The 19,975-nt window shown below is 35.8% G+C and overlaps 2 protein-coding genes across 5 annotated transcripts in view; both read left to right on the forward strand.

Annotated features, from left to right (window-relative positions):
* The first annotated feature begins 631 nt into the window (after nucleotides 1–631).
* LOC107757529 (fructose-1,6-bisphosphatase 1-like) lies at nucleotides 632–3,999 on the forward strand. The gene is made up of 7 exons (XM_016575031.1): nucleotides 632–881; nucleotides 1,432–1,594; nucleotides 1,924–2,016; nucleotides 2,125–2,265; nucleotides 2,364–2,501; nucleotides 3,297–3,416; nucleotides 3,558–3,999. The coding sequence occupies exons 1-7, from the start codon at nucleotides 712–714 to the stop codon at nucleotides 3,744–3,746; spliced, it is 1,014 nt and encodes a 337-aa protein (XP_016430517.1). The 5' UTR covers nucleotides 632–711; the 3' UTR covers nucleotides 3,747–3,999.
* Nucleotides 4,000–4,776: 777 nt separating this feature from the next.
* The window catches only part of LOC107757530 (erlin-2-like), a 23,762-nt gene continuing 8,563 nt past the window's right edge, over nucleotides 4,777–19,975 (forward strand). For 2 of the 4 annotated variants that reach the window (XM_016575033.1, XM_016575034.1), the window contains exons 1-12: nucleotides 4,777–4,878; nucleotides 5,760–5,864; nucleotides 5,983–6,064; nucleotides 6,143–6,189; nucleotides 7,119–7,180; nucleotides 7,435–7,560; nucleotides 8,145–8,218; nucleotides 9,068–9,129; nucleotides 10,024–10,115; nucleotides 10,241–10,330; nucleotides 14,712–14,791; nucleotides 14,877–15,096. In XM_016575033.1, the coding sequence (XP_016430519.1) occupies nucleotides 5,761–5,864; nucleotides 5,983–6,064; nucleotides 6,143–6,189; nucleotides 7,119–7,180; nucleotides 7,435–7,560; nucleotides 8,145–8,218; nucleotides 9,068–9,129; nucleotides 10,024–10,115; nucleotides 10,241–10,330; nucleotides 14,712–14,791; nucleotides 14,877–15,056 (999 nt within the window). In that variant the 5' untranslated portion in view covers nucleotides 4,777–4,878; nucleotide 5,760 and the 3' untranslated portion in view covers nucleotides 15,057–15,096. Of the gene's footprint in view, nucleotides 4,879–5,759; nucleotides 5,865–5,982; nucleotides 6,065–6,142; nucleotides 6,190–7,118; nucleotides 7,181–7,434; nucleotides 7,561–8,144; nucleotides 8,219–9,067; nucleotides 9,130–10,023; nucleotides 10,116–10,240; nucleotides 10,331–14,711; nucleotides 14,792–14,876; nucleotides 15,489–19,975 lie in introns of those variants that run through there. The other 2 variants (XM_016575032.1, XM_016575035.1) reach the window with 2 other exon arrangements.

Genomic DNA, 19,975 nt, shown 5'->3' on the forward strand with positions numbered 1-19,975 from the left:
ACATATGTAACTGTGGAAACCAGCAAAGATCAGCGTTGAAACATGAAACCTGAATAGTTATTTAGTGCATGTTTGTTACAATATTGCGTAAGAATCCCACTGCCCCATTCTTTTGTGGGCAATTAACCTTCAGAACAGAATATAGTCCTTTGGACACCCCGTGCACATGAACTGTTTCTGCTGACAGTTCTGCAATGCTGATCAATCATTAGTCACTACAACTATCATATGTGGATCTTCAGGTAAACAGATGAATGAATGAATGTTGCAATTCTGTAAAATAGAAGCTATAGTCAGTGATTTTATCATCCATTAATTGTATTACTTTTTTGTAAGCACAGATCTTAAAACTGAGACCTAGATACAATTTGTTGCATAAAGTAGATTTACATTGCAAAATGTCAATCAATCCATCCCAAATCAAATAAGCCAAACTGATACAATCAGCTCCATTGTTTTGAAGCGACTGTTCCCCTATACTCAGGGTAAAATCTGTGATAAACTTTATGGACTTCGGCCAGGCCCTCACCTGCATTCACTACATGTGCAAAAAGCCACACCTCCCTTCTAACTCTTTCTGCAATTGGCTAAACTACTATCACTCCCCCTTTAAACCCAGTCATATATCTACACTTAGTTCTAATACATCCTTTCTGACAGGAATCCAAGCAGGAACTCCAAGGAGGTTTCACGCTTTAGCAGTCAGTCATCATGTCAGACAGAGGTGCATTTGATACCAACGTGGTGACCCTCACCAGGTTTGTCTTGGAAGAGGGCAGAAAAGCCAAAGGAACAGGGGAGCTTACAACCCTTCTCAACTCCATGTGCACGGCCATCAAAGCCATTTCCACTGCTGTCAGAAAAGCCGGCATTGCCAATCTGTGAGTATCTGCCAATGCATCTATACCACCAGACAAGTATTCAGGCTTTCAAAGAAATTGCGGCCATTTTAAACAACAAGTTTTCAACTATATACAGTACTTTTAATTTTAATATTACGGTTTTCAGACCGTTTTTGTCATCTTTGCATCTTATAGTACAAAAAAAGTGAGGAGACTTTTCTCTATATATTGGTATTCAATGTGCAGCCACTATCACCTCCCAGACTATACAATGTGCTTTAGTGTCCTATTGATTAGAACCTTTTCAATAGTTTAAACTTAAATTTCCACCTGTGCAAAAAGCTTTTTCTGATGCATCGTTTTTGCACATTTGAATATATATTTACTGTATATCAGTGTACTGTTGCAGTGGCTGGTCATTTCAGCTACTTTGCAAACAAACACTGCAGACTGAGTCAATGATTAGACCTCATCTCTTGCTGAAATAGAGGACAAAGGTCGAAGTTATCGGCTCTGTGAGGAAAGCATAAAGACTACATAATTCTTCATGAATCAATCTCTGTTAAAAATCTCTTTTTCATTTTATCAGCTATGGAATTGCCGGGAGCACAAATGTTACAGGTGACCAGGTGAAAAAGTTGGATGTCCTGTCCAATGATCTTGTTATAAACATGATTAAATCCTCCTTCACATCCTGTGTTCTGGTGTCTGAAGAAAATGAACAAGCCATCATTGTAGAACCAGAGAACAGGGTAAGTGTGTGCATCAGTGTTTTTGTTGTTGTTGTTGTGTAATCTGAAAACCCTTGATTAATTAAAGTAAAAGTAAAATGTCAAAGTAAACCCTTCAAACACTTTAATAACTTGGCCAATTTTTAAAAACTGAACAATTTTGTGTTCATATAATTTTAGTACATTTTTAATAAATGAAAATGATCTGACTTGTTTGTTTTGGTCTGTAAAATAATTTTCTCTTGTTGCGTTATTAAATCTGTATGTATTAACTAACAACTTTGATGTATTTGTGTATAGGCCAATAAACTACCTGACTTTTTATTTATTTATTTATTTATTTTGCCCAGGGCAAATACGTGGTTTGCTTTGACCCTCTGGATGGCTCTTCAAACATTGACTGCTTAGCTTCTATTGGAACCATTTTTGCAATCTACAGAAAGGTACAGTACAGGCTTTCAGATCCAAATGCAGTACAAACAAATATCCCTTTATAGTCATCTAAGAACGAATGAAATGCTTTTGTTCGTTTGTGTGCACATGATCTCCAGGAGACTGACGAGGAACCATCAGAGAAGGATGCCTTGCGGAGTGGCAGAAACATTGTGGCAGCAGGGTATGCTCTTTATGGCAGTGCTACCATGCTGGTTCTCTCCACAGGCCAAGGAGTCAACTGCTTCATGCTTGATCCTGTAAGTCAGAATTATGTTACATGCTTAATATTCTATTTAACTTTAAATAGTTGCATTACTTCTTAATCTTTCTGCATCCTTTCTTCCTCCATCATTAGGCCATCGGCGAGTTTATACTTGTAGACCGGGATGTGAAGATTAAGAAGAAGGGGAAGATCTACAGTCTGAATGAAGGCTATGCAGCACATTTTTACCCAGATGTCACAGAATATCTGCAAAAGAAGAAATTCCCAGAGGTATGAGCCTCCAGATTTTGAATATATTTCACTGAAGGGTTCGTGCTAGAGAAACATCCTACTATTATCTATTTAGCAACCAATACGGTTACTATCATGGTAGAGTCAGATCTTAATTTAAACTTTAAGATATTCCATTGTTCAAAGTTTGGGGTTATTTATTTATTTATTTTATTTTTTTTATGTTTTTGAAAGAAGTATTTCATGCCAACCAAGGCTGCATTTATTTGGTCCAAAATACAATAGAAGCAGTAATATTGTGAAATATTATTACAATTAAAAATAGTGAAATATTATTACAACATAAAAATAGCTGTTTCTATTTTAATATATTTTAAAATGTAAATTATTCCTGTGATAGCAAAGCTGAGTTTTAAGCAGCCATTACTTTGGTCTTCAGTGTCACATGATCCTACAGAAATCATTGTTAATATGCTGATTTGCTGCTCAAGAAACATTTTTATTATTATCAAATTCTGAAAACAGTTGTGCTGCTTAATATTTCTGTGTATTCTGTGATACATAATCCCCCAAGTTAGTTTTTGTAATACTATTTCTTGGGGGAGTACTACTAGTACTCAGATAAAGATAAATGTAAAAACATTTTTACTTTCAGTCAAGTATGTTAGATATTTTGACATAATGAAATAATTTCTCAGTACCATTTTCTCTTCCAAATGTGCAGTAGGACATTATATAGAAAATCTGTAAAATTCAGCTCAGTGAATAGCTTTAGCCAACATAATTAGCCTCTTCCACTGACAGTAAAGATAACATTTCCACTCTGACATGCAGGATGGAAGTTCACCCTATGGAGGGCGCTATGTGGGCTCCATGGTAGCTGATGTGCACAGGACTCTGGTCTATGGTGGAATTTTCCTGTATCCTGCTAATATCAAGAGCCCCAAGGGCAAGGTGAGAAGAAACAGGGTTTAAAAGTGAATGCATTGCAATGATAACAACATCATAAGCTGTTTGAGTTTTAAAAATATTAATTTTAAAGTGTATTTAAGGCAACAATCTCACTGGTTTCATGTTTTTTTTTCTGGGCTCCAGCTGAGGCTGTTGTATGAGTGCAACCCCATGGCCTTCATCATGGAGCAGGCCGGCGGTATGGCAACAACAGGAGCCATGTATGTTCTAGACATCAAACCCGACTCAATCCACCAGAGGGTTCCTGTAGTGCTGGGTTCCCCTGATGATGTACAGGAGTATATCTCCATCTTTAAAAAACACTCAAAATGAGTTGCAACCAGATGAGCATCTTTTGCTATCTACTACAACCACCACCATCCCACTGAACCTCAAAAACAAATTAGCGAAAAGGGCAAGGACAAGAACAGAAGCATCCGTTATCTATATAGGAAGTTTCCATTTTAAGTTTGATTTTCACAAATGTTTGTTCTGTTAAATTTTCTTGTACACTTATGTGCCCTAGTTATGTAATTCATAATATAAAGAGATTATAAATATATAATCCAATGTCATACATTTTACAGTGTCTAATATTAAGCCCCATAAACACTTCTGTTCACATTGAAAATAAAACCAGTATTGTTTGATTGTGTCCATGTCATTTTTTTTTTCATTTTATTATTTGATGATCAGAAATTGTTGGAAAACATGGGTATGGCATGGTAACCAACTACAGATGCAAGTCTGCTTCCCACCAAGATGTTTCCTGGACCAGCAGCACTTAAAAGGGAAAATAAAAAAAAATTATGTTGTTGCCTAAGGCCTGTTGTAGCCCTCTTTGGTGGCTTCATAGTACTGTAATTAGCTTGCAAGTATAATGTGCATGTTAGTTTCCAAAATGCATGTAAAAGCTTTAACAATACAGGCAAATCAGTGTTGTTTTTTAACTAAAATTAAACTATTAAATATCATTTTCAAATAAATAAAATATTTAAAAAATTTAATAAATAAATATAAAATATAAATATTATATGAAACAATAAATGTAAAAATTTAAATAATAAAAACATTTAAGCTGAAATACTAAAATGTATAAAACTAAAGTTGAAATAAAAATGACTGAACCTAAAATGAAAATGAAAACGGAAGCTTTTATGAGGAAAATCTAATGCAAAATAGCTATAATAATACTACAAAAGTATATAATTAATAATAAAAACAATGAGGCAAATAGATCAGGCTATTAACACTGACATCTGTCTTCATCATCACTCCCCTCAGCCCCAATCCTGCTTTTATAGGAAGATATTTGTCCCCATCTAATGGTGTGATGCTCGAACAACAGCGGAAGAGTGGGTTAAACTGTGGTGACGTCAGACGCAAAGGAGCGTCGCTGCATTTTCCTCATCGATCGCAGGTGTCTCTACCGGCCGTCACGAAGGAGTTACAGTAACCTACTTAGGTAACAGCTCTTTTACTTCGCATTCATCCACAAAGTAATTCTCCGTGTTGTAATCTCGCGTTGACGGGCTCTCTAATGTATTTCGTCTGTATACACATCTTTTAAAGCTAGCTAGTCATGTTTTCTGTTGGTTAGATTGCATCTTGGCGCCAGGAGAATGTTTGTAATTTTGACACCACAGTAACTAATTAGTAGAACTGTATCGATTAGTTTGTGTGAGGCGAAGAGGAAACCCAAAGCCGGCGGAAACTTCTGGACACTTAAGTCATGCATTTAACTAGCAATGGTGGCTCAATTCAGAGTTCCTGTTTCTTATTCTGTCTCTAAAACCCGGGCTTTGCACCCTGTAGTGCTGGCTAACTAAACTGAGGTTTCGTTTGTGATGGTTTCAATTCAGTAACATGGACATTTGCATGCAGGTCTTTGTGCTTGGTTTTCTCAATTCTCTTAGCAACAAAGTCACATCAATGTCAGTGTTCCACATGCTCTCTCAGTCTGTCATGAACTCTAATGACTGTTAGCTGTTAGCCATAACATATGTACGCACGCAACACTTAAAAAATATTCGTTTATTGATAGGTTATAGATTATTGAGCAGGCTGGAAAATCAGCTAAGACCAGCAAACCACTTTAGATTGTTTTGATCAGTTCAGCAGGCTACAATAAAACATTACATGTATTAAGAATTTGTAATAATTACTATTAAGTTGTTTTAGGATATGTTTTTATCTTTTTGTTGGATTATGTCTATTGTCTAACTGCTAAGATTAGAACACAACATGTTTCCCACTTGAAGACGAATGCCTGTTATGTAATTGGGAAATAAGCTAACAACAATAAATCAGTAACTTAATAGGTTAACATATTTCTTTTATGTTCAGAATGACTTTGGGTGCAGTTGCCTCCGTGATCCTTGCCATAGGAGGAGCTGCAGTGTTTTCTGCTCTTCATAAGATTGAAGAAGGACATGTGGGTGTCTACTACAGGTAAGTTGCTCAAGATTTTCCATTAATCTTCTTCCAGAACCAAGCAGATGCTGCAGTGCATGCCACTTTCTACTTTGTACTGTAGATTGTATAACTGTGTGTGCTTCTCTCCTCTCAGAGGTGGAGCTCTGCTGACCACCACCAGTGGCCCTGGATTTCATTTGATGCTGCCGTTCATTACTTCATTCAAGTCTGTACAGGTAAAAGACAGACGTTATATGTATAGTTTAACTTGATAGGTTTCTTTTTCTTATTGCATCCTCTCTCTTTTCGTAAAGTCAACCCTACAAACAGATGAAGTAAAGAATGTTCCATGCGGCACAAGGTGAAGTAAATTTTGAACATTCATCAGATCTTCTGTAAGGTGCAGTCACCATAGACTTTGTGTTTCTATTCATATGCATGCAAAATGAGAGTGAGAGCAGCATTACAGTAGGCATGTGGTTTCCCCTATTACTGGATACCAAATTCAATTTTGGTAAACTCTTACCTGCAATTCTGTATAGCCAACATCATATATAAGTCATTTTGCAGTGTTTAAAGCCTGTAAACACAGCAGGTCATCAGTTCAGGAGAATCCTTGACTGAAGGTTGAAACTTTGTGCATCATTTTTGAGCATTTTTGAACATAATTTGTGAGCAGACACTTGGAGTTTGATCTAGAATTGATCTAATATAGTGTTTAGGTTAAGACATTTAAATCTGACTCAGAACATTTCACAATTCTGTTCCCTCCTCCTTTACTTATCATTTCCTCTCATCTTCTCTGTTCTTTTCTATAACAATAACACTGGCAAAAGTCCAGAAAAACTGGTTACAAATAAATCCCAAGGATTTTTCAGATTGTTGCTGTAAATATTTAAGAATAATGTAATGAATATTTTTGACGATTATGTGTTCTTCATGTGGGTAAATGTTATCATATGTTTATATACTGTACACTGCTGAACTCAAAAGTTTGGGTTCAGTAAGATTTTTGATGTTTTCGGAAAAAAGTCCCTCACCATGTCTGTATTTATTTGATCAAAAATACAGTACAAATAGTAATATTGTGAAATATTATTGCAATTTAAAATAACAGTTTTTGTTGCTCAGGAATCATTTCTTCTTATCACAGCTGAAAATAGTGTGGAAACTACGATACATTTATACATTCTGTTCATAAAACAGTTTGTCAGTTGCTGTTTTTAGGGAGACCCTGTTTCACACTCATTCATATATATATATATATCAACATGTTTTTTTGCTTTGCAGTGGAGGTGTAATGATCTACTTTGATCGCATTGAGGTGGTGAACTATCTTGCTCCTTCAGCAGGTAAAATGACTTTTTTGCCATTTATAACGTAGAACCACTAAAAAGGCTGTTGTTAGGGGTGGACAGCTGGGAACATTTCCCTGGGCCCTGTAATTTTGGAGGGCCCACTAAGAGCCTCTTTGGCATAGCCTACTCGCCAATAAATGTTTTATCCCACTCCCCATGAATTTAAGCAACGAGCCAGACTATGACTGTCATTTATTTTATGTGCCCTATTCATCGCTCTCATAACATCATTGTCTGCTCTGCTGCAGTTTATGGCATTGTGAGAAACTTCACTGCCGACTACGACAAAGCTCTGATTTTCAACAAGGTTCACCATGAGCTGAATCAGTTCTGTAGTGTGCACTCACTTCAGGAGGTCTACATTGGTCTATTCGGTAAGTGATGTGCTTTAATGTCCTAATCAGGGATTGTTGACATGTTGGGTGATTTGATGCCAGTAAGTTCGGTAAGATTTTGCTGCTTTAAAATCTAAATGTCAATGCAACTGCTTTGCATAGACTCCCATTTGAAGTGCATTTCTGTGAATGCAGTTTTTTGTTTTATTTAAATAATTTTATGTATATTTTTCCCTGCTAAAATGTGAAGACACTGAATGTGCAATATATAATTTACTAGGAAGGTTTGGGAATCAGAAAATGACTCCTTCAATTACAGTAACTCCTTACAGTAATTGATTTGAATTGGTAAAAAATATATTTGGAGAATTTTTCTTATGAGTGAGAACATAATAGCATTAGATTTCATCCATGAATGCACTTCACAATGGTGTGAGGGTAGTTAATAGTAATGGTGTTACAGCCCTCTAGTGGTAATGTGGAGATGTTTGACATGTTGTTAGTGCCATAAGCTTCTCAAGTGATTTTTATTTGCAGTTGTTGTGTGTGATGAGAAAACAAAAAGTTAAGGGTATAAATTCTGTGTACACCTGTCATTCTTTAAGTAGCCTGTTGTTTCTTAGATCAAATAGACGAGAATCTAAAGCTCACACTGCAGCAGGATCTCACCAGCATGGCACCTGGACTCATCATTCAGGTGGGATTCAACTTAGATTGGTTTGGCAGTTCAATCTTTTTTCTGTTACATTCCACTGAGTTACGTTCTTGTCGGCATTCCATTTTCTGCACCGGTTATACGTTAACAATTCATTTGAATTCAGGAAAGATAAACATGGGCTTTCGTAACTCATTACCAAAACATTCAAGACTTTATTGTTTTGACATTTTGTTAGACCTAAGATAAGATACTGCATATAAGCTCTTTGTGTATTTGTTCATGTGTTTATCTTTCTTTATTTAGCTTTGGTTTGGCAAGATTCAGATTTCCTTCATCGAATCCCTTTGGTGCTGGACCACGTTTTTCACAGACTCGAGCAAAGACCCTTAAAAACAGCAATTATGATAATCAGCTGTGCAAGCAGTAGATTTCCATTGTTATTGTTTCTCATCTGGTAGCACTAAAAATATGCTAGTCATCAGCTCATTGAGATGATACTGAGATCGTCAGTAAGCTGATTCACAATTCCTTGTATTCCTTCCTGAATTCTCTAATGGAGCTTTTGTGGGTAATGTGTCATTCACATGATGCACATTGAGCTGTGATTCACAATGAGGAGTATTTGACCATATCCACTAATTTTCCTGAGATCAATGTTGGTTTTGTGTATTCATGCTTCCTGCTGTTTTCCAAGGCCCTTCCAGCTAAAAAAATAAAATAAAAAATAAAATTGTTGCATAACAGAGTCTCTTTGTAAGGACCGTGTTCTGCCAAATATCTAATTAAATTTTGTTTATTAACAAAAGTGATGTCTGACTGTCTTCAACTTTTTTCTCTTACTCTCTCCTCTCTTTGCTTTCTCTATCTTCTGTTCCTCTCCCTCCTAAGCAGGCGGTCCGTGTCACCAAACCAAACATTCCAGAAAGCATTCGCAGGAACTATGAACTAATGTGAGTTTATGAGAACTTCTTGCATGTTGTGTGTAATAGCTGTTAATGATCTGTAAAAAATAAAATTGTTGCATAACAGAGTCTCTTTGTAAGGACTGTGTTCTGCCAAATATCTAATTAAATTTTGTTTATTAACAAAAGTGATGTCTGACTGTCTTCAACTTTTTTCTCTTACTCTCTCCTCTCTTTGCTTTCTCTATCTTCTGTTCCTCTCCCTCCTAAGCAGGCGGTCCGTGTCACCAAACCAAACATTCCAGAAAGCATTCGCAGGAACTATGAACTAATGTGAGTTTATGAGAACTTCTTGCATGTTGTGTGTAATAGCTGTTAATGATCTGATTGTGTTACAAGGGCCCGAAATTAACACCACCAAACAGTCAATGTACAGGTAATAAATGTTTCTTACTGGCCTTTATTTATATATTTTGTCTCTATTACAAATGAATCACATTTTTTCAAATATAATTATTAATCTACCTACAGAAGAATAAATTACTCCCAGTATCATACACAAAAAACGAGCCATTCTCTGTTGAACGTGGTTTTGTTCCTTAATTTAGTTTTGGTGATTAAGTTTGAGGAATATTGCACATATGTCCAAATAATTGGATAACAATGCCTAACAATGAGGGTAAATTCGGTTAACTTAATAGAAAACATTCTCATTAGTGAGACTAAATGTATTATGTTGCAGTTCCTAATAAAGTTACCAGCCAACTGGCAAGTAGCATTGTTCTCACATATGGTGCATGGTGAGTCTTAATTTTGGACCCTGGTTACAGCTTAACTTGTTGTTCTACGGTATATCTGAACTGCAAAAATGTATTTTGATCTTATATAAGAAATTTCTGTCAATCCTTATCAGCTGTGTGTGCATGTGTGTCTCTCTCTTAGGGAGAGTGAGAGAACGAAGTTACTGATTGCGGCTCAGACTCAGAAGGTGGTAGAGAAGGAGGCAGAGACAGAGAGGAAAAAGGCTGTCATCGGTGAATGTTTTTCCTAGTTTTCAGCCTGATGAGCTGAGTGGGTTTGGTCATATGGGTTGGATTTAGATGAAGTTGTAGTTCATATAAAAGTGAAAGAATGTTGCTCTGTTTTTTTATGTGTGCAGAGGCAGAGAAGGTGGCTCAGGTGGCTGAAATCAAATTTGGACAGAAAGTTATGGAAAAAGAAATAGAGAAAAAGATCTCAGAAATTGAAGGTAGGTGAATGTGTTGTCATGTTCCCTCCGAGGTCTTAGACTGCAATGTAGGACAATGAAAACATCCCTGATTAAACATATGGGGCATTTGGGCCCTGATCGTATCAAAATGTAAAATTAACGTCAAAATTAACTGTCAGTGTTCGGAAGAAATTACCTCATAGCATTACAGTATATACCTGGTTCATTAATAAAATATAACATCATACAAAAGAAAAACATATACACTGCCATTCAAAAGTTTGGGGCCAGTATATTTTTTAAAGAAATAAATACTGTTTTTTAGCAATTAAATTGATTATTATGTATTACATTGATCAAAAGTGACAGTAAAGACATTCATGAAGTTACAAAAAGATTCTATTCGAATAAATGCTGCTCTTTTAAAGGGGTCATATGATATATCATATGATAATTATTTTGTGTATTTGGTGTAACAGAATATGTTGACATGCTCCCCCCGACATGGCTGCTTCAACACTAACTGCGGTTACTGAAACCACGCCTTCTTTCTTTGCGTGAACATTTGGGCTGCATTATGCAAATATTTCCACATAGTGAGGTAGATATGTGGGGGCGTGTTAGAACGAGCCGTTTTAGGGGGGCGTGGCAGAGTCTTAACTTTGATAAAGAATATCTCTTTGGTTTTGAGACTTTAGTCTTTGCAACTTCAGGGATCTTATCTATGCACAATCAGCTTGTAACACTCCAAAGAGAAAGGAAAACTTGAAATCGCATCATATGACCCCTTTAAACTTTCTATTAAACAAAATTTCAGAAAAGTAATGTATCACAGTTTCCACAGAAATAGTGAGCAGCACAACAATTCTCAACATTGACAATAATAAGAAATGTTTCTGTTAATCGGCATATTAAAATGATTTCTGAAGGATCATGTGACACTGAAGACTGGAATAATGACGGCTGAAAATTCAGCATTCCCATCACAGGAATCAATTACATTTTGAAATATTGTAAAAGTTATTTTAAATTGTAATAATATTTCACTGTTTTCCTGTGTTTGATCAAATAAATGTAGCCTTGGTGAGAAAAAAAGACCTGTTTAACAACATTCAAATCTTACCGACCACTTTTGAATGACAGTGTATATTTTTCTTCCGTTTTAAACCAGCATACATGAACTCGTCAGATGATCGGGGCCGGCTCCAGGCATGGGCAGGGGTGGGCTGAGCCCACCCAAATGACTGTCTTGCCCACCCAATCAGAATTAGATAAAGATTGCGTAAATTTTGTATGCAGTAATTAAAACCAATCTGAAGCGGACTGTATTGTAAGAAGTTTAAGATATAGCTGGAGACTGCCCCAACAATAATAAAATAACACCAGAAAATTGAAGCATTTTTCTTTTATTTGCTGAATACAAGGCGCGCTGAATTTATGCAGAGCTTCAGTCTGTTGCAAAAAAGCAGAGGCTGACGACGAGCGAAAACGGGCAGAAATATTTGCGCGCTATCACGGGGAGTTTGTGAGTTATGGGGAGTTTAATAGGCTACATGAATATGTATCATAGCCTACCACAGAAATTACATGTGCAGATTAATGTTTAAAAAAAAAACACTCGTACAATAACATGCATTCATTGCATGGACGGGGCAAGAGCAAAATATAAGCATCTAAAATGCATGTAGGCTATACAGTTCAGTTGAAAGCGTACCCCTTTTGGCTTGCTGTTGCTGTTAATGCTAAATGTAAGAATGAAAACTGAAAGTAAAGAGCTTGTGGGATGAAAGTTGCGTTCGTTACTATAGCAACAGTCGGAGCGAAATGTAGCGTTCCCCTTCTATGACATAAACGACCAACAATAGGCTATCCAGTGATGCAAGCTATTCTACTTTTTTTTTTTTTTTTTTCTGCCATTTACATGATTCATGTAATTCATAACTGATTGTGACAAAGCATTTTTCTGTTTTGCGTTTTCAACAATACAACAGAAATTGAATGGGTGCATATTTTAAAATAAAAATATTATTTGCAGTTCAGATTGATTACTTTACAAAAATTCTTATTCTTGTTCTTTTACGGTTCTTTTTTCTTCTTTTAATTTATTCCCCTAAATCAATTTAAATCCTTTATTTATTTAGTTTCTTTAAATAAATACCATTACCATAGTGGTCTGGTCTTTATATTTTCCTCAAAACAATTGGTCCCTCCAATGTTCTAGACATGATTATGGATTTACTATTCAATAAAGAAAAAAAAGTTAATTTTGCTGTGAAAGTGCATGATATTCTAGGCTGTCCAGGAAAGCTTTTTTCAGTGTACATATACTGTAATATGGTTAATATAGTTAATATAGCAATATCTACAGTATAAATATCTTCTAGACTATGTGATGATATAACGACTAAAAAATGCCCACCCAGGATATCTGCCAGCCCACTCTTCTATAGCCATCAAGAACCGGGCCTGTTGACGATCATTCGGCAGGGATAGATTCTTTGCAGTACAGGCCAGGTTTTCAAATAATGTGTCAAGTCATGCTAAGTTCAAGTTCATGTCGGTCATTATTCAAATAGTTAACAACATCTGTCTACCAAACCAACATGCAGTTCATTTTGAAGCACGTTGTTCAAAACTTTTGAACGTTTGTCTCCTTAATGTGAAAACTGTGTGAAAATGACACAACAAGCAAAAAACAAAACTACAGAGAGAATAAATGAATGTATGCCCGAGACTAATGGATGTCATGAAATTACATGCAAAACAGGTCATTATCATTAGTGCAGGACATCGACAAAACAAGCCAGTTTGTCCATTGACAGATACTAACTTGCAAAATGCATTATGTAACATATATATATATATCAATTCATTATGTGTCATTTACATAGAATTGTTCCAAAATCTGAAAGAAGCTCAGTTGAAAGGAATGGACTGTTTCTGTAAAAACATTCAGTAGTTTTAATAATGATCTTCTTACTGGTCCTTGTGTTTTCTGCTGGGCAGTTTTTGTAATGTTTTTTCAAGGCTGGGTTTCTTAACCTTCTTACAGTAGTATTGGGAGAAAAAAAAGACTACTAGACTGAAATACACGTACTAAATGCCACAGTGTAATGGTTTAATGCGAACATTGGTTTAGAAATGATGGACAGTCTATGAGTATTTCTGAACTACTGTGATTATAAACACTGAGTAGAATGACAAATAGCTTCTTTTCTCAGTGTATGTGTGCAAGATGGTTTTGAAGAGGCAGATGCAAGGACTTTTTCCTTCTGATCATGCTTTGGAACTTTTGTATAAAAGTTTATTGTACTGTCTCATGCTATATCTGCTGTTCTTGTCTGTACAGTGAATGCTGAAGCAGGCCAGATTTTTTTTCTCTTTTGTAATTCTTTCTCAACTGAGTTTTTGCTGCTTGTAAAAGTAGTGACGAATCTGGCAGGTCATGTACACTTACATGAGATCACACAGTCATTTCAGTCACTTAAGAAAAGCAGTTTTATTTTACATGGAAGCTGGTTGCCTCATGAGGTCCGACATGTTGAGATACTAAGGTGTTCACACCATGTCATAATTTTGAGATTCAAAATTCAAAGTCAATGATGTGTGCATTCACGTCCTTATAGAACTCATAATTACAGCTTGTCAGCTCTGAATTTTCTGATAACTCTTGTAACTGATCGCTGCAACATAGCGTCGAAACACTCAAAATGACAGCGGCTTTAGCTGTAAAATGTAGTTAGGCAGTTCATTGTAACATTCTGTCTACTAAATCCTATAAATAACTATTGTTAATATATTAATAATAATATGATAAAAATAAATGAAAGACCTACAGTACATATTGTCAAAGTCGAATAACTATTAATGTCCAGCTAAAAAAAATGGCTAAATGTTTATTAATAATGCATTTGCTTAATAACTGGTTTGTGTTGTATTATGGTTTTGTCTGTTGATTACTCAAATTACATTTTGGCAGTTATAGTGTTGGCATAGACACTCATAATTCCAAATTTGAGGATGTGAACAATTTCAACTAAAAAGAACCAGGTTGTCATTGCAGTAATTATGACACAGTGTAAATGCAGCACTACGCCATTTATCAGAATCACATGACTAGCTGAATACTACTGGCTTATACAGTATCTGCACCATTATTGGAAACTTTCACTTGTGGAATAAATTAATTATAAATTAAAATGTAGATAAAGAAACATTTCAGAATGATAATATTAGAATGACAGCTTGTTGAGGGGAGACACTGAGGTTTTGGTGAACCGCCTGAATATATTCATAATCATAAGTGTGAAATGGGACGCTTAGGATGAATTTAAATGATATTGACGATCCCTCATCACACAGCTCTGAATGTTTCTGTTGTGTTGATTTTGATTTCTCCTATGTCTCGCTGATTTTATAGATGGCGCTTTCATTGCTAGGCAGAAAGCAAAAGCAGATGCAGACTTTTACACTGCACAGAGAGCAGCTGAGGCCAATAAGGTAAACTCCTAAAACTGCACCCCATCATTACTGTGCTCATTGTTTTATGAACGTTTTCAACTTTTCTTCTCTCCTCTCCTCTCAGCTGAAGCTGACCCCTGAATATCTTCAGCTGATGAAATTTAAGGCAATTGCAGCTAATAGTAAGATTTACTTTGGAAGTGAGATCCCTCACATGTTCATGGATTCGGGACCAGGAAGCTCTTCCTCAGCTGCCTCCAAAGCCATAGACGTCCTCTCAGAGGGCATACTGGACTTGGAATGACGAGAGAAGTTGTGTTTTAGCACTGAGGATAAATGAACAGGTAATGAAAGAGACTAATGGCAAGTCATTAGACTGCACTGGTGCAATCAGTGCAGCTGAAACCACTTTAGTAAAGTAGCACGGAGCTGTATCAGTGGGACCGAAACACTTTAACTGTGTCTATACCCTGGTGAGTTGATCACAAACCAGTGGTGGTTAACCAGAGTATTATACTTAAATAGAACAGAGTGTGGGAATGTGAATTTGAATGTGAATGCATGTACGAGATTTGTGCATGTTTTAAATGTTTTAAGATACATCAAGTTTATAAAATTAAAGAGACATTCAATTTTTTGTATTTTTTTACACTGAGCAATTGGATTATGTACTTGATAGACATCTTAGTGTCTTGAAGGCTTTTATACCTCAGGGATTATTTTACTGGGTTTACAGAATTAAACTGAGTATGTACTAGATTAGGATAGTGTTCTAAATTTTGTTGCCATTTGAATTTTTTACTGAATTTTTCCCCCCCCATTGATGAAGCCAAAATATAAATGTTTAATTTATATTAATTTATAGTGTCATGAATGTGGGGGAAAACAAGGACAGTCTGCTGAGTCTGTAAAGATTCAAATCAAATGGTAACAAAATTTAGAACAATATCCTAATCTAGCACTCCAAGTACTGAGAAAGTCTTTCTAGAGGTAACAATTTATAGTGAGAAGATGGTTGTGTAAACCTGCAAAATAGTAATGTCATCTGAAAACAATGTAGCATAAAGCTGTTATTGTTAAATATAAAAGTACAGCATCATAAATTACATATATCAGTTGTGTGCAGAGTTTTATTTTGAATGTAGCAAGAAACATTTCATCCTAAGCGATGTGCACTTTAAAATTATATCCCCCATTAAATCGCCTGGCGTTTTGTGCCTTTTCCAGCACAGCACTCATAAACCCAGAGTAGGACTGTCATCGCATAAACTATCCAGTCATTTTCACATTTCTGTGGATTTGAGTGTTGACTACATCAGAAATGAGTCTTTGTTGCAGTCTCACCACTGACCTTTAGAAAGCAGCATGTCTGTGGGCTGTTTCTCACTCATGGAATGTTGATTCTACTTGACGTTGTTAGCTAGTCATGTTTGGAATATGTTCTGTTAATGATTTCAATTTCCCTTAAACTGAGGTTCTATTACAAAATATACAGGCATTTTTTTCCAGTGTTAAAAATTGTTATATATATTCTTTTTTTTGCAGTTTGCACTGGCAGTGTGAATATCATGTACAGTATCTCATTCTAGTACCTCCAGAATAACTCATGTGGATCAATAGCTCGCTTTCATTTCTTGTCAGGAATGTAGGCTATTTGTTTACATGAATGGAGATCTGAATAAGACATTAACTTGAAGGAACTAAAAAGTGTTTCACTGATATATAGATATAGATGTTCCTAATAATGAACAGCATACCTCATATTTGTGCATTTAAAATGATCTCATTACTGTTAAGGTCTTTGGAAATTTTGGACAGGCTTTAATTTAGTGAGACTGTTTTAAAGGGGCATGCTTATTTGAACACAGTTGTGTTTAGGCCTGAAAACTGACAAGTTTTGAACATTGTAGCAGATTGTGTAATACACTGCATGAAAAGGCACGTTTCCGGACTGTTCACGCCAGCGCATGAACCTGTAAACTGCACGATTCCGGCAGTTTCCGTGTATGTGCTCTGGCGTTTTTTTGTTTCTTGACACGGACAGAAATGGACCACTTTTGTGCGTGGCAGTTTTTCAGCCCACTCAATAACACGAGAAACCCCCAGACACGGACGGAAAATTTACTAATTTACCGGCAAATCCACGTACCTTTTTGTGCATGAGAAGTCTCCGCAAAATCCAGGGTACAAGCAGTTAAATCTCTGTAAACGGCCACTCATGTCTCAGTAAATGTCTATAAATTACCTTACACAATGCTATGGACCTTCTACACAAAAATGCGTATTATGCGCTTATAAAAAATGGCAACAAAGCCACAAACACAGCAAGGCATTAACAAAACTCAATTTTATTTTTCAGCAAATGCAGGACAACATTTAACAGGACTGCAAATATTATTAATTATATTATATATTAAATAAATATTATACATTATACAAATATTATTCATAATATTATTAATTATATTATTCATCAAACATTTAACTAATCATTTACACTGAGAATTTTTTTTTTTAGTATTTTGCAAACAGAGAGACAAGTAAATCATTAAACTGATTTAAAAAATAATATTAAAAAGAAACAAAAAATAATAAAAATGTGTATAATCAAAAACACTGCAGTGGACACTGCAAAGTCAGGACAGTGATTACCGCTCCATCTCAGTCAGAGAGTCACACACATATTCTACAACTCTAATGGCACCATCAGGACCATGCCATATTTTTTTCATTTAATTCTGCCCTTCAGAAGCTACAGAAGATACTGTTATGCTCATAAGTGGGGAAGTCGTGGCCTAATGGTTAGAGAGTTGGACTCATAACCCAAAGGTTGCTAATTTACCGGCAAATCCACGTACCTTTTTGTGCATGAGAAGTCTCCGCAAAATCCAGGGTACAAGCAGTTAAATCTCTGTAAACGGCCACTCATGTCTCAGTAAATGTCTATAAATTACCTTACACAATGCTATGGACCTTCTACACAAAAATGCGTATTATGCGCTTATAAAAAATGGCAACAAAGCCACAAACACAGCAAGGCATTAACAAAACTCAATTTTATTTTTCAGCAAATGCAGGACAACATTTAACAGGACTGCAAATATTATTAATTATATTATATATTAAATAAATATTATACATTATACAAATATTATTCATAATATTATTAATTATATTATTCATCAAACATTTAACTAATCATTTACACTGAGAATTTTTTTTTTTAGTATTTTGCAAACAGAGAGACAAGTAAATCATTAAACTGATTTAAAAAATAATATTAAAAAGAAACAAAAAATAATAAAAATGTGTATAATCAAAAACACTGCAGTGGACACTGCAAAGTCAGGACAGTGATTACCGCTCCATCTCAGTCAGAGAGTCACACACATATTCTACAACTCTAATGGCACCATCAGGACCATGCCATATTTTTTTCATTTAATTCTGCCCTTCAGAAGCTACAGAAGATACTGTTATGCTCATAAGTTTACATACCCCTAGCACAATATGCAATCATTTTAACAAAATAAGAGGGATCATAAACATTGCTTGCTATTTTTATTTAGTCCTGAATAAGCAATTTCACATAACAGATATTTACATATACTGCATTTATAAAAATGAAAACTGAATTTATAAATATGAAACAGAATTTATAAAAAATGAAAATGTGTTCTTTAAAAAAATGATCAAAAGTATACATTCACTTGTTTCTTAATATTGTGTGTCATTACCTGGATGATCCACAACTGTCTTTGTTTTGTGATAGTTTTTCATGAGTCCTTTGTTTGTCCTGGGCTGCAGGTTCTACGATCTACTTACACCGTGTCTACACTGGACGTGACAGTTGTCGTGTCGCGCCACGCTGCAATAGCTCAAATCTACACTGGACACGACCGTTGCAAATCGTTTGTACTTTGTGTCAGTAAGTCATAAATAGAATGAGGCATCAGTTTACTGTCAGGGATTTGTTGTTGTGTCGCGCCGCATCCAGAGTAGACAGCATCACTGATTATAATGGGTTCTACTGTCTTTTGTCGCGTCATGCCACTCGCATCCAGTGTAGACAGTGTTAGGCTTACAATGTTTTGGGAAAGGCAGCCCAGAGCAGTTCAACTTCCTGCTGTTCTTCAGGAAAATCCCCCAAGTCCCGCAAATGCTTTGGTTTCCGAGCATCTTCTGCATATTTGGCCCCTGTCCAACAATGACTTTAGATTTTGAGATCCATCTTTTTACCCTGAGGAAAACTGAAGGACTCGTACACAACTATTATAAAAGGTGAAAACAAGATGCTCCAGAAGAAAACACAATGCATTCAGAGCTGGGGGCGTAAACTTTTGAACAGGATGATTATGATGAGTAAATTTTTCTTGTTTTCTTGTTTAATATTTGTTCATTTAGTACTGCCCTTCAGAAGCTACATAAAATACTTATTTTAAACTTCTTTTCACAGAAGCCAAAATAAGGACAGTTCACCCTTATTATCCAATTCAAATAGTTTACACCCTACGGCTCTTGAGCATCATTAAATGTGTTTACCTTTTGTAATAGTTGTGTATGAGTCCCTCAATTGTCCTCAGTGTGAAAAGATGGATCTGAAATCATACAGTCGCTGCTGGAAAGGGTTCAAATATGCAAAAGAATGCTGGAAAACCTGAGAAATGTGCAGGACCTAGAGGATCATTCTGAAGAACAGCGGGCATTTAATCTGCACAGGACAAACAAAGGACTCATGAAACACTATCACAAACCAAACATGAACCCCTACTGTATCCTTTTTTTAATCAGCTATAATTCTGACTTGCAGCCTAAACGTTAACATTATTTTGTTCAGTAACATTATGTATATTCTGCAGTGTGATGTAAGATTTTGAACACAACCATATGTATGTGTGAAACAGTGAGTACCGCAGGCTAACTTCAGTGAAATATCATTACCCCTATCATCCCATGCCATTTTTTCTTATCGGATAAAAAGTTTATCCTACTCAGTTGTGCGCATACATTTTTTTAATGCGCATTTTTAGAATTTATGCGCATCTTGACGTTTCCATCCAGCGGTTTTTTTTTATGCGATATTCCACAATGCGCATAAAAATAGGTGGTTGGAAAAACAGCTACCGAGTTGGAAAAAGGATGTCAGGTGTAGTTCTCAATGGCACACAAAGCCATTTGACTTTCAACTGTGATCAACTGTGGTCATTTTGATCATTTTGATTA

The sequence above is a fragment of the Sinocyclocheilus rhinocerous genome, unplaced genomic scaffold, assembly GCF_001515625.1.
Source record: "Sinocyclocheilus rhinocerous isolate Xijiao unplaced genomic scaffold, SAMN03320098_v1.1 scaffold984, whole genome shotgun sequence".
NCBI classification, from domain to species: domain Eukaryota; kingdom Metazoa; phylum Chordata; class Actinopteri; order Cypriniformes; family Cyprinidae; genus Sinocyclocheilus; species Sinocyclocheilus rhinocerous.

Excerpts from the sequence above, each read along its gene's own strand:
- LOC107757529 (XM_016575031.1), top strand. The coding sequence starts at position 712 with ATGTCAGACAGAGGTGCATTTGATACCAACGTGGTGACCCTCACCAGG. Across the intron at positions 882-1,431 it reads AAAGCCGGCATTGCCAATCT|CTATGGAATTGCCGGGAGCA; the intron begins GTGAGTATCTGC and ends TCATTTTATCAG. Across the intron at positions 2,502-3,296 it reads AAAAGAAGAAATTCCCAGAG|GATGGAAGTTCACCCTATGG; the intron begins GTATGAGCCTCC and ends TCTGACATGCAG.